This window comes from Hypanus sabinus, chromosome 9 (genome assembly GCF_030144855.1).
Source record: "Hypanus sabinus isolate sHypSab1 chromosome 9, sHypSab1.hap1, whole genome shotgun sequence".
Classification (NCBI taxonomy): domain Eukaryota; kingdom Metazoa; phylum Chordata; class Chondrichthyes; order Myliobatiformes; family Dasyatidae; genus Hypanus; species Hypanus sabinus.
Genome location: NC_082714.1, coordinates 87,808,017 through 87,822,476, shown reverse-complemented (window position 1 = coordinate 87,822,476; position 14,460 = coordinate 87,808,017). Strand labels below are relative to the sequence as shown.

General features: G+C 50.5%; 1 protein-coding gene across 1 annotated transcript in view; it reads right to left on the bottom strand.

The window, feature by feature from the left end:
• LOC132399572 (protein ENTREP2-like) overlaps nucleotides 1–5,724 on the bottom strand; it is a 34,626-nt gene extending 28,902 nt beyond the window's left edge. The window contains exon 1 of the mRNA XM_059980083.1: nucleotides 4,713–5,724. Within this exon, the coding sequence (XP_059836066.1) occupies nucleotides 4,713–4,931 (219 nt within the window). The 5' untranslated portion in view covers nucleotides 4,932–5,724. The remainder of the gene's footprint in view (nucleotides 1–4,712) is intronic.
• Nucleotides 5,725–14,460: the final 8,736 nt, after the last annotated feature.

The following is a 14,460-nucleotide window of genomic DNA, read 5'->3' as shown; positions in this document are numbered from 1 at the left end:
AAAACAGGGGGAGGTGACGGCAGGCGGGAAGTGATAAGATGGGAAACAGGATGGGGAATGGAAAACGAGAGGCGGGGAAGTAATTTCCAGAGGTTAGAGAGTAATCAAATCAGTGTTGATGTCAACAGGCCGGAGGCTGCCCAGACGGAACGGGAGAACTGTCCGCGGGCGGTAAACTCTCTCCGAAACCGCGACGCTCTCCATTTCCACCCGATCTGCCAGGTGGCGCGCAAAGCAAAACCCTTCACTTGCAGCAAGAGGACAAAACTATTCCCACCGCCCTCAAACATGCCGAACTTCTTTAATTCAGGAGAGGAGAGAGTAAGATGGATATGGTCAAACTGTGTGTGTGTGCGGGGGGGGGGGGTGCGCGGGGGTTTTAGAGAGGGTGGGGGTTCAATGTAAATTTATTATCTAAGTACATAAATGTCATCATATTCAACCCTGAGGCCCGCTTTCTTGCGGGCATACTCAGTAAGTCCATTAACCGTAACAGAATCAGTGGCAGACCGCACACATCAGGACAAACAACCAACGTACAAAAGACGATAAACTGTGCGAATGCATAAGAAAAAAAAACAACAAATATCGAGAACATGAGATGAAGAGTCCCTGCCAGCGAGTCCATAGGCTGTGGGAACAGGTCAGTGATGGGCCGAGTGAAGTTATTCCCCCGGTTCACAGCCTGATGGCTGAGCGGTGATAACAGCTCCTGAACCTGTGCTGTGACATCTGAGGCTCCTGCTGACAGCAGCAATAACAGGGCATGGTCTGGGTGGTGGGGGTCCCTGATGATGGATGCTGCTTTCCTGTGACAGTGCTCACTGCTGGGGAGGGCTTTGCCCATGATGGACTGGGCCGTACCCACTACTTTTTGAAGGGTTTTCCTTTCAGGGGCATTGGTGTTTCCATACCAGGCTGGGGTGCAGCCAGTCAGTTATGCAGTCAGGTGATTTAAAGAGGCTGGGGTGGAAGGGGTGTGGTTTCGAGAGGGTGGGGCGGTAGGGGCAGTGATGTTTGAGGAGGGTGGTGTAGAAGCAGAGGGAGACAGGCAGCCTGGAGAAGTACGATGTGTACGCACTTCGCAAACACTTCACCCCAGGGGCAAATACACACAGCAGCTGGACTGTCGGAGTAGATTAAAGGGTCGGCACCACACTGTGGGCCGAAAGGCCTGTACTGTGCCCCACCGTCTGCCCCCAGAGATAAAACAGACCGGCTCGTTCCATCTCCGCAAAACATGAACTCACCCGAGCCCACCCCGCCCAGGAGAAAACACTCCTTCCCCCTCCCCTACCCCAGTTGTAAATGCCCTGGGAGCTGTTGCCGGGGCCGGTCACCGGGAACACATTGTTGCTGGTTTTAGAATTGCCTTTCGTTGAGCCCGGGAGCATCGGGGTGACGTGCAACCGGGCGAACTCGCTTCTGCTCTACGAACAAAATTAGGACAGAGGCACTGGGGCTACAAGTTGGAGCCGATATTGCCGCTGCATTGGAGCTAATTATAGAGCCCCGGATGCGGCAGGCTGAGACTCCCAGCCCGAGATCGTTCTGCGGCTCAGGTCCCCTGCCTCGGCAATCCAATCTGTTTTGTTTTATTTTTAAAAATAAGCATTTATTGTTTTTTTTTATTATTGATTGGGAGTGAGTGTACAGGAAGCTAAATGTTTCAGATGTGAACTGGAGGCCGTGTGCAATTAGAGAGAAGCGGGGAGGAGGGAGGCGATTATACAGATTACAAAGCGGATATGAAGACACAAGCAAACACATTAACGCACTTTTCAAGGTGAAAGCAGACCTCGTCACTAGGACACGGACACCCAGCGTGAACACCCGTGGAGGGCAGGAACGGCAAGCTCCCTCCACACCGTCCCATCACACACTCCCGGGGTCAGACACAGAGTGAAGCTCCCTCCACATCGTCCCATCACACACTCCGGGGGTCAGACACAGAGTGAAGCTCCCTCCACACGGTCCCATCACACACTCCCGGGGTCAGACACAGAGTGAAACTCCCTCCACACCGTCCCATCACACACTCCCGGGGTCAGACACAGAGTGAAGCTCCCTCCACACCGTCCCATCACACACTCCTGGGGTCAGACACAGAGTGAAGCTCCCACCACACCGTCCCATCACACACACCCGGGGTCAGACACAGAGTGATGCTCCCTCCACACCGTCCCATCACACACTCCCGGGGTCAGACACAGAGTGAAGCTCCCTCCACACGGTCCCATCACACACTCCCGGGGTCAGACACAGAGTGAAGCTCCCTCCACACCGTCCCATCACACACTCCCGGGGTCAGACACAGAGTGAAGCTCCCTCCACACGGTCCCATCACACACTCCCAGGGTCAGACACAGAGTGAAACTCCCTCTACACCGTCCCATCACACACTCCCGGGGTCAGACACAGAGTGAAACTCCCTCTACACCATCCCATCACACACTCCCGGGGTCAGACACAGAGTGAAGCTCCCTCCACACTGTCCCATCACACACTCCCGGGGTCAGACACAGAGTGAAACTCCCTCTACACTGTCCAACACACATTCCCAGGACCAGACACAGAGTGAAACTCCCTCCACACTGTCCCATCACACACTCCCAGGGTCAGACACAGAGTGAAGCTCCCTCCACACTGTCCCATCACACACTCCCGGGGTCAGACACAGAGTGAAGCTCCCTCCACACCGTCCCATCACACACTCCCGGGGTCAGACACAGAGTGAAACTCCCTCTACACTGTCCAACACACATTCCCAGGACCAGACACAGAGTGAAACTCCCTCCACACTGTCCCATCACACACTCCCAGGGTCAGACACAGAGTGAATCTCCCTCTACACGGTCCCATCACATATCCTGAAGACAGAAGCAGCTCTATTAGATACTGAACTGGAAACCAGAATCTCCACCCCGGGGACCGGTTAGGAGATGGCTCTGTTAGAGGATGTAGAAAGTAAAATTCGAGCATCAATTATTCATTTGGCCTTTGCAACTTCAGCATCAATTTCTCGTCAGTACAGGAAGTTCAGAGCAGAATCACTCACATGGGACCTCATTTAATCGTGGAAATGCACTCACATACTGACACACTCACACCGACACACAATCCCGCATACTGACACACTCACACTAACACACAGTGTCACATACTGACACACTCATACTGCCACACTCACACCGACACACAAACCCCATACTGACACACAATCTTCCATACTGGCACACTCAGACCGATACACAATCTTACATACTAACACATTCACACTAACACACAATCTCACATACTGACACACTCATACTAACACACAATCTTCCATACTGACACACTCACACCGACACACAATCCCGCATACTGACACACTAACATCGACACACAATCTCACATACTGACACACTCATACTAACACACTCACACCGACACACAAACCCCATACTGACACACTCACACTGACACACAATCTTCCATACTGACACACTCACACCGACACACAATCCCGCATACTGACACACTAACATCGACACACAATCTCACATACTGACACACTCATACTAACACACTCACACCGACACACAAACCCCATACTGACACACTCACACTGACACACAATCTTCCATACACACACCAAGACTCACACTGACACACTCACATACACTGACACGCTCACGCACACTGGCACACTCACATGCACTGACACCTTCACAAGCATTGGTGCTGTACACTCACGCTAGTGAGAGTTGCAACTCACTCACAGCCACCTAATTTTTTTAGTCTGAAGTTGGTGACTCTGAAGAATTCATTGCCACACACGGCTGCGGAGGTCAAGGCACTGGGAATATTTAAAGTGGAGGTTGATAGCCAGTGAAGGCTACGGGGTGAAGACATGAGAATGGGGTTGAAAGGGGAAATAACTTAGCCATGGTGGAATGGAGGAGGAGATTGAAAGGGTCCAATTCTGCTCCTATGCTATGTAGTCTTAAAAAGAACCTATATTCAATTTTTTTTGTGCGTGCACACACATGCTAACGGACACAATCACACTCAATTTCACACGTACACTCGTCTCTCGGACACAGTCACACACTCCTCAAGCTCGGCAAGCCGTTGCACGCCCACACGTGCTTTCACACTTGTCTGCAGGCCGAGGGGCAGATCCGGACTCTTGCACATTCACACCCAGACGCTTTCACTCTCACTCGCGTGCTCACACTTGCACTCAGCCACGCGGGTGATAAGGACGTGGCCTCGCACGCAGTCTCGACACCCCCCCCCCCCCGGCACTTCGACAGGAGCATGGGGGGATCACACTCATCGGCTGGGCAGAGGGCTTGTGCCCAGTTGAGATCGAGAGAGGGATGGGGAGGGAAGTGAGTGTGAAGTGTGAGAAGGAGCTGAGGGGAAGAGATGTGGAGGGAAGTGAGCAGCGGGTGGGGAGGGGGTGCGTGAGGGAGGGAGAGATGCAGATGGAAGTGAGAAAGATGTGTGGGATGAGGAAGATAAGGATGGATGGAGAAGAGGAACAATGATGACTGGTAGGGACATGATGGGTGAGGGAGGGATATTGAGGGAATGTGAGATATGGAGGGGATAATGGGGTGAGGGAGGGAGGGAATGGAAGGGAGGGAAGGATGGATATGAATGGTAGAGAACATGGAAGGGAGGGAGGATATGAAAGCGGAGGAAATGAGGAAGGTACTCACCGCGAACCCAGCCCAAAAGGGACAGGAGTGCCGGATCTTTGCAGAGTTGGTGATGGCGAGGGCAGCGAAACTGACGGCCACGATCATGGAGCCCAGGGCGATTTGGGTCACTCCCAGGGCCAGCAGAAGCTGCGTCCGGGCCCTTTGCTCCCCCAGCCGGGACAGGCTGCGTGATACGGCGGGGCTCAGGGACGGCAGCGAGTCCGAAGACATTGGCATCGCCTGGCGTGCGGTCACCTCGGGCGCAGCGCCCTAGACTTTCGGCCCAGAGGCCGCAACCCGGAGTCAGTGTGCGGGGTGGGGCGGGCTCGGGACGCACCATTCCCTCCCGGAGCAATCTCCTGCCGGGAAAGATCCTGGAGAGACTGCAGCCGGAACATTGGAGTGGGAGGGGGTAAGGAGGGTGGGGAGAGGATGGAGAGAGAGAGAGGGGAAAGGAGGGGAAGAGAGAGGGAGGTGGGTGGAGAAAGAGGGATGGGGAGAGAGATATGAAGGGAGAGAGGAATGAGAAAAAGGAGAGAGAAGAACGGGGAAGTGGGAGAGAGAGGGGAGTGATTTGAGAGAGGGATTGGGGATTAGAGGGAGAGAAAGAAGATGGGAAGAGCGAGAGAGAGGTAGGGAGGGAGAGAAGGGTTGGAGAGAAAGGAGAGGGATGAATGGAGGAAAAAGAGGGAGCGTTGGGGATGTAGTGGGAGAAAGATGTGGATGGAGAGAGGGTCGACGAAGAGGGTGATGGAGAAAGACGGGGGTGGAGAGAAAAGGAAGAGAGGATGGAGAGGAGTGCGGAACGAGAACTGGGAACGGAGAAGAGGTGATGGAGGGTAGGGGCAGGAAATCTGGAGAGGAGGTAGAGGAAGTAGGTTAGGGAGGGAGGGGGAGGGGGAAGGTCAAGAGCTCCGCGAGGTCCCGGACGAACGGATTGCGCTCCCGGCAGGGGAACCGCGGCCGGGCGGGGGATGGGGACCGAGAGCGGAGCCGCGTCTCTGCACCAGATCGCTGAGCCGCCGCGGCCGCTGACGTAAGGCGGCTGTCAATCAGAGAAAGGCCCGCCCACAACAGGGAGGGAGGGGCGGAGGCGAGGTGAGGGTGAAGAGTGAAGGATCAGGTTTATTATCACCGGCAAGTGTCGTGAAATTTGTTAACTTTGCGGCAGCAGTTCATAGCAATGCATGACAATATAGAAAAAAATAAGTAAATGAATTACATTAAGTGTACATACATGAAGAAGAGAAAATCCGCAGATGCTGGCAATCCAAGCAACATACCCAGCCCGAAACGTCGACTATAATCTTTTCCATTGACGCTGTCTGACCTGCTGAATTCCCTTCAGGCTCCTGTACCTCCCTCCTGATGGTAGCAATGAGAAGAGGGCATGTCCTGGATGGTAGGGTCCTTAGTAATGGACGCCGCCTTTCTGTGTCGCTGCTCTTTGAAGATGTCTTCGATACTACGGAGGCTGGTGCCCAAGATGGAGCTGACTAATTCTACAACTTTCTGTAGCTTCCTTCAATCTGTGCAGTAGCTCCCTCCCCCTCCACATATCAGTGGTAGCCAGTCAGAACGCCCTCCATGATAGATCTACATAAGTTTTCAGGTGTCTTAGGTGACAAAACAAATCCTCCCAGACTCCTAATGAAATATAGTTGCTGTCGTGCCTTCTTTATAATTGCATCGATTGTTGGAACGAGGCAAAATCCTCGGAGATAGAAACATAGAACCGTAGAAAACCTACAGCACAACACAGGCCCTTTGGCTCACAAAGCTGTGCCGAACATGTCCCAGGGTTACCCATAGCCCTCTATTTTTCTGAGCTCCAGGTACCTATCCAGGAGTCTCTTAGAAGACCCCATCGTATCCGCCTCCACCACTGTTGCCGGCAGCCCATTCCACGCACTCACCACTCTTTGCGTAAAAAACTTACCCCTGACATCTCCTCTGTACCTACTCCCCAGCACCTTAAAACTATGCCCTCTCGTGCTAGCCATTTCAGCCCTGGGAAAAAGCCTCTGACTATTCACATGATCAATGCTTCTCATTATCTTGTACGTCTCTATCAGGTCACCTCTCATCCTCCGTTGCTCCAAGGATAAAAGGCCCAGTTCACTCAATCTATTCTCATTAGACATGCTCCCCAATCCAGGCAACATCCTTGTAAACCTCTCTGTTATTAAACTCAGTCTCATGATTGATGAAGGCCAATGCACCGTACGTCTTCTTAACCACAGTCAACCTGTGCAGCAGCTTTGAGTGTCCTATGGACTCGAACCCCAAGATCCCTCTGATCCTCCACGCTGCCAAGAGTCTTACCATTAATACTACATCCTGCCATCATATTTGACCTACCAAAATGAACCACCTCACACTTATCTGTGTTGAACTCCATCTGCCACTTCTCAGCCCAGTTTTGCATCATATCAATGTCTCGCTGTAACCTCTGACAGCCCTCCACACTATCCACAACATCCCCAACCTTTGTGTCATCAGCAAATTTATTAACCCATCCCTTCACTTCCTCATCCAGGTCATTTATAAAAATCACGAAGAGTAGGGGTCCCAGAACAGATCCCTGAGGCACACCACTGGTGACCGACCTCCATGCAGAATATGACCCGTCTACAACCACTCTTTGCCTTCTGTGGGCAAACCAGTTCTGGATCCACAAAACAATGTCCCCTTGGATCCCATGCCTCCTTACTTTCTCAATAAGTCTTGCATGGGGTACCTTATCAAATGCCTTGCTGAAATCCATATACACTGCTCTTCCTTCATCAATGTGTTTAGTCATATCCTAAAAAAATTCTATCAGGTTCGTAAGCCACGACCCACTCTTGACAAAGCCATGCTGACTACTCTTAATCATATTATACCTCTCCAAATGTTCATAAATCCTGTCTCTCAGGATCTTCTCCATCAACTTACCAACCACTGAAGAAAGACTCACTGGTCAATAATTCCCTGAGCTATCTCTACTCCCTTTCTTGAATAAGGGAACAACATCCGCAACCCCCCAATCCTCCGGAACCTCTCCCGTCTCCATTGATGATACAAAAATCATCGCCAGAGGCTCAGCAATCTTTTCCCTCACCTCCCACAGTAGCCTGGGGTACATCTCGTCTGGTCCCGGTGACTTATCCAACTTGATGCTGTCCAAAAGCTCCAGCACATCCTCTTCCTTAATATTTACATGCTCAAGCTTTTCAGTCTGCAGTAAGTCATCCCTACAATCGCCAAAATCCTTTTTCGTAGTGAATACTGTAGTAAAGTATTAATTAAGTACCTCTGCTAACTCCTCTGGTTCCATACACACTTTTCCACTGTCACACTTGATTGGTCCTATTCTCTCATGTCTTATCCTCTTGCTCTTCACATACTTGTAGAATGCCTTGCGGTTTTCCTTAATCCTGTCTGCCAAGGTTTCTCATGGCCCCTTCTGACTCCTAATTTCTTTATTGAGCTCTTTCCTGCTAGCCTTATAATCTTCTAGCTCTCTATCATTACTTAGTTGTTTAAACCTTTTGTAAGCTCTTCTTTTCTTCTTGTCTAGATTTACAACAGCCTTTGTACACCACGGTTCCTGTACCCTACCATCCTTTCCCTGTCTCATTGGAATGTACCTATGCAGAACTCCATGCAAATATCCCCTGAACATTTGCCACATTTTTTCTGTACATTTCCCTGAGAACATCTGTTCCCAGTTTATGCTTCCAAGTTCTTGCCTGATAGCCTCATATTTCCCCTTACTCCAACTAAACACTTTCCCAATTTATCTGTTCCTACCCCTCTCCAGTGCTATGGTAAAGGAGATAGAATTGTGATCATTATCTCCAAAATGCTCTCCCACTGAGAGATCTGACACCTGACCAGGTTCATTTCCCAATACCAGATCAAATAGAGCTTGTAGGCTTATCTACATATTGTGTCAAGAAACCTTCCTGAACACACCTAACAAACTCCACCCCATCTAAACCCCTCACTCTAGGGAGATGTCAATTTGTATTTGGGAAATTAAAACCTTCCACCACAACAACCCTGCTATTATTGCACCATTCCAGAATCTGTCTCCCTATCTGCTCCTTGATGTCCCTGTTACTATTGGGTGGTCTATAAAAAACACCCAGTAGAGTTATTGACCCCTTCCTATTCCTAACTTCCACCCAGAGACTCAGTAGACAATCCCTCCATATCTTTCTACTTTTCTGCAGCCCTGACACTACCTCTGATCAGTAGTGCCTCTTCCTTCCCCTACCCTGCTGAGCCACAGGGCCAGACTCTGTGCCAGAGGCACGACCACTGTTGCTTTCCTCAGATAGGCCATCCCACCCAACAGGACTCAAACAGGAGTACTTATTGTTAGGGGGTACAGCCACTGGGGTACTCTCTAGTATCTGCCTCTTGCCCTTTCCTCTCCGGACTGTTACCCATTTATGTCTCGTGAGGCCCCGGTGTGGCTACCACCTCTCCATCACCTCCTCACTCTCCCTGACCAGACGAAGGTCATCGAGCTGCATCTCCAGTTCCCTAACGCGGTCCCTAAGGAGTTCCAGCTCGACGCACCTGGTGTAGATGTGGTCGCCTCCAAGACTTCCCATACCTGACACCGAGCACAGAACACTGGCCTCACACACATACTTCCTGTCTGTATTCTACATAGTTAACCTACCTCGCCTCGACCCGTTATCACCGAAGCCCCACTGAGCCAAAGCCTTCCTACTCTGTCTCCCTCCACTCAGTCGCTCGCTCTGTAAAGCTGTCTCCTTTTAAACTACTCTCGCTGGCTGTCGTCCACACGCTTGCGCAGTCGTGCCCCGATCAAACCGCTGAAGAAGATATTGACACCCAGGAACTTCAAAGGAAGTGGATGAGGAGGTGAGAGAGGGGAAGAGGGGTGGGGAAGAGGAGCGGTAGGCAGAGGGTAGAGAAAGAGGGTGAGGCCTGAGGGATAGGAAGGGAGTGTAGGTGGGGAAAGAGGAGAGGGTGTAGTAGATTGAGGGGTTTAGGGGCGGGGAGTGGTAGGTAAAAATGAGAGAGGGCGAGGGGAAGAAAGGAGGTGGGAATGGCTTTGAAGGGGCAAAGGGGTGGTAAAGTGGGAGGGGAGGGATAGCAATAGAGGTGGGGAAGAGTGGAGGGGAGAGAGGGAAGGGGCGAGGAAGGAGAGGAGGTGGAGGGAAAGAGGGGAGGGGAATGGTGAAAGGGGAGGAAGAGGTGGGAAAGGGGAGACAGAATCAGTGGAGGGGAGATGATAAGGGGAGATATGGGACGGGGTAAGGATGAGGAGGTGGGGAGGGGAAGGGGGTAAGAGGAGGAAGGGAGGTGGTGGGGAAGGAGAGAGAGGAGGGGTAGAAGGGGATGGGGATGGTGAGGGTGAGGAGTGGGGCGCTGAGGGGAAGTGGAAGATGGAGGAGTGGGAGGTATGAGGATAGTGTGGGGTGGGAATGAGGGAGGAGGGATGGAGAAGGATAAGGGAGGAGGGGATGAGGTGGTGGAGGAGTAGGAGGTGAGATGGAGAAGTGAGAGGTATGAGGGGGACAGGAGTGGGCGAGGGGTGAGGTGTGAGGGAAGAGGAGGAGTCAGGAAGGGGGTGATATACCTTGGTCTCTGCTGTCCAGGACACGGGCAGTGGACCCTCCTGTGTCATTGCTCGGGATCCCTGGTGTTTCAGTCAGTTGCTCCATCCATTAACTCACACACCCCCACATAGACACACACACACACAAACACACCCACTCACTCACTCATACACACACATCCACATACACATATACACACAAACACACCCACTCACTCACTCATACACACACACCCACATACATATATACACACAAACACACCCACTCACTCACTCATACACACACACCCACATACACATATACACACACACACCCACTCACTCACTCACACACACCCACATACACATATACACACACTCATACACATACACCCCCCCCCCCACATACACACCCAAACACACTCACACACCCCTGCACAGACACGCACAAACACCCACACACACATGGTCTCTCTCAGGAAGGAATGGCAGAGTGTAGGGGAGAGGGGGAGGAGGGAGAAAGAGGGAGGGTGAGAAGAAATGGACAGGGAGAGTCTGGGGGCAGAGAGGAGGAGGGAGAAGGGAAGGTGGGGGAGCACCATGAAGAAGAAATGAGGTACAAATGTAGAAGAGATGGGATGGGGAGAGAGTGGAGAGGATGGCAAAAAGGGAGCGGGAGAGAGGCAGGGAGGGTCAGGAGAGGGAAGGATGAGGGAGGGGATGCGAGGAGGGGAGGGGGAAGCAATGGGATGAGAGTGACTGAGTCGGTACAGAATAGTGGAGAAGAGGAGAGAGGTTGGCAAATGTGATGGGACATGTCAGGAGAGGGGGGAGGTGGGATCATAATTGGGGAGGGCAATGGAGGGATGGATTTGGGGGATACTGAAGCGTGTGGAGTGAGGGACAAAGGGAAAGGGGGCAGAGATGAGGCAGAGCTAGCAAGAATAGCAAGGTGAAGAGAGGTGCTGAGGATGGGACTGGGGGCAGGACTGAGTAGAGGGTTGGAGAGGGGCTGGAAGGGAAATGGGATTGTGTTTGGTCTTCACGAGAAGCAGAGAGCTTGGTACAGCACTTGCTCTGCCCAGGACCACCAGAGAGCTGCTCCACTCGGCACATCATGGTAGTATAGTAGTTGGTGTGACACTAATACAACTCAGGCCATCAGAGTTCAACTCCAGCGTCCACTGTAAAGATGTTTGTACTGTGTGTGTGTGTATATATTCTCTCTTCTCCTTCCTCTCACTGTGCAGAAGATACGAAAGCCCAAAAGCGCCTACCACCAGGCTCAAGGACAGTTTCTATCCCACTGTTATCAGTCTTGAGTGGACCTTTGTTCGATAAGATGGACCCTTGGCCTCACAATCTATGTCAATATGATCTTGCATTTTAGCTGCACTGCTCTCTATTAGTATCTTTATAGTTTATTTTGATAGGCTCTAGGATTCTGTGTTACCTTTATTATTTAAGTGAACGCCTGATTAGCAGTCATCACAGGGTCCTGGTTTTGAGAGTGTTACGTCTTGCAGTTTTGCTCAGCCAAGCTACCAACATTCTTTTGGAACTATTAATAAATTTTCGATGTCACCTTCACCTCATAGTCTGTCTTTCCTCCATACTTGAGTTCTGATATTGCCAGAGCACATCTTGACACCTTTAGCTTCAACCCCTTCTCCTGGATTGGGACAGGATGAATAGCAAGATCCCACGCTCTGTTGCTTTTCTGTGCCAGGCCAGCTGGACAGAGGGGACAATTGTAAACTAGTAAATAGGTTTAGTGAGACAAAAGTTTAGAAAAAAACCTGTCTTGTTAACTGTATTGGTATAGTTTAGTACTGGTCTATTGTTGTCACCTGTACTGAGATACAGTGAAAAGCTTGTCTTGCACACTGTTCATACAGATCAGGTCATTACACGGTGCATTGAGCTAGAATAGGATAAAACAACAATGCAGAATAAAGTGTAAAAGCTTCAGACAGACTGCAATGCAGGTAAATGATAAAGTGCAAGATCATAATGAGGTAGATTTTTAAAATTTATTCATTTATGGGATGTGGGAGTCACCAGCTAAGCCAGCATTTATTGCCCATCCCTAGTTGCCCTTGAGAAGGTAGTGATGAGCTGCCTTCCTGAACCACTGCAGTCCCTGAGGTGTGGGTACACCCACAGTGCTGTTACGGAGGGGATTCCATGACTTTGACCCAGGGACAATGAAGGAACGGTGATCTGTTTCCAAGTCAGGATGGTGAGAGACTTGGAGGGGATTTCCAAGCAGTGGTGTTCCCAGATATCTGCTGTTCTCGTCCTTCTGGATGGTAATGGTCCTGCTTCTGGAAGGTGCTGCCTTAGGAAATATGGTGTGTTGTGCAGTGCATCTTGTTGACAGTACACACTGCTGTAACTGTTCATCGATGGTGGAGGGACTGGATGCTGTGGAAGAGGTACCAATTAAGTGGGCTGCCTTGTACTGGATGGTGTCAAGTTTCTTGAGTGTTGATGGGGCTGCATTTATCCAGGCGAGTGGCGAGTGTTCCATTACGCTCCTGACCTGAGCCTTGTGGATGGTGGACAGGCTTTGGGAGGTCAGTTACACACCGCAGGATTCCTAGCCTTTGACCTACTCTGGCAGCCACTGTTTATATGGCTAAAACAGTTAAATTTCCTGTCAATGGTAACCTTACACCCAAGAGTCCATCTTATCATACAAGAGTCTGATAACAGTGGGATAGAAACTGGTACAAGGGCTGTGTCAGGGGTGAATCGTGAGATCGAGAGTCCATTTCATAGTCCTGGGGACCAATCGATAGTCTTACAGTAGGGTCTTTGAGCATGGTGGGACATGCTTTCAGGCCTTTGTATCTGTTGTTCAAAATTAAAAGTAAATTTATTATCGAAGTAAATATATGTCTCTATTTACCACCATGAGATTTATTTTCTTCCAGGCAATCACAGTAAACACTAAAAGACACAATAGAATCAATGAAAAACCACACACAATGCAGGTGGACGAACAGCCAATGCACAAAACACAACAAACTGCAAATATAAAGAGAAATATAAACAAAGTAGTAATAATAAATACATAAGCAATAGATATGGAGAACATGAGTCGTAGAGTACTTGGGAACGAGTCCATAGGTTGTAGAATCATTTCAGTGTTGGAGAAAGTGAAGTTATCCCCTCTGGTTCAAGAACCTGATGGCTGAGGGGCAATAACTGTTGCTGAACCTGGTGGTATTGCCTGATGGGAGAGGGGAAAGACAGAATTCCAGGGTGGGTCGTGACTGATTATGTTGGCAGCTTTACTGAGACAGCAAGAAGTGTAGACAGTGTCCATAGACAGGAGGCTGGTTTCCGTGATACACTGAGCTGTGCCCACAACTCTCTCTGCATTTTCTTGTGGTCGTGTGCAGATCAGATGATGCATGCCAAGCCGTGATGCATCCAGACAGAATACTTTCTGCGATGCATCAGCAAAAGTTTAGTAAGAGTCCAACAGAGACATGGCGAATTTCTTCCCCCCCACCCCCGAGGAAGTAGAGGAACTGGTGAACTTTCTTGGCTGTGGTGTCTACGTGGTTACATCTGGACAGATCATTGGTGATCTCCACTCTAAACTCTCCTGACCACAGCACCATTGACAGAGACAGGAGCATGCTTAAGTCAATGATCAGCAATGATATTGAGGGAGAGGTTGTTGTCATGACACCATGTTACTTGGCTCTCTATCTCCTTCCTGTATTCCAATCTGAGATACAGGTGGCGGGCGGGCGGGCGTGTGCGTGTGTGGTGGAGTCATCGGGGCGCCGTCATGACAAGCTTTTTGCACTGATCTGTTTGGTGATTGCTCATTATACGGCGTGTCTTGAGCATCTGAAACCTGGTGAAACCCTTCCCTCTCCAGGTTTTTTGGAGCTGGCTGGATTTGAACTCAGGAGCCTTCGCTCCAAAGTCCAGCGCTGATGCCACTACGGTCATCTGCAAACTCGTAAATGGAGTTAGAGCAGGATCTGAACATACAGTCGTGACTGTGCAGCGGTCTGAGGGGGCGTAGCCTTGTGGGCAACGTCCTAGGGGACTTCGCCTGTACCCTCACCAGCACTCTCACAGCATTCCTACACAACAGTACACCAAAACTTACCCCTTGAGCCTGTAACCCACCAGGGGACATCTCTTCAAACTTCCCATCACTGTTTAAATGTTACA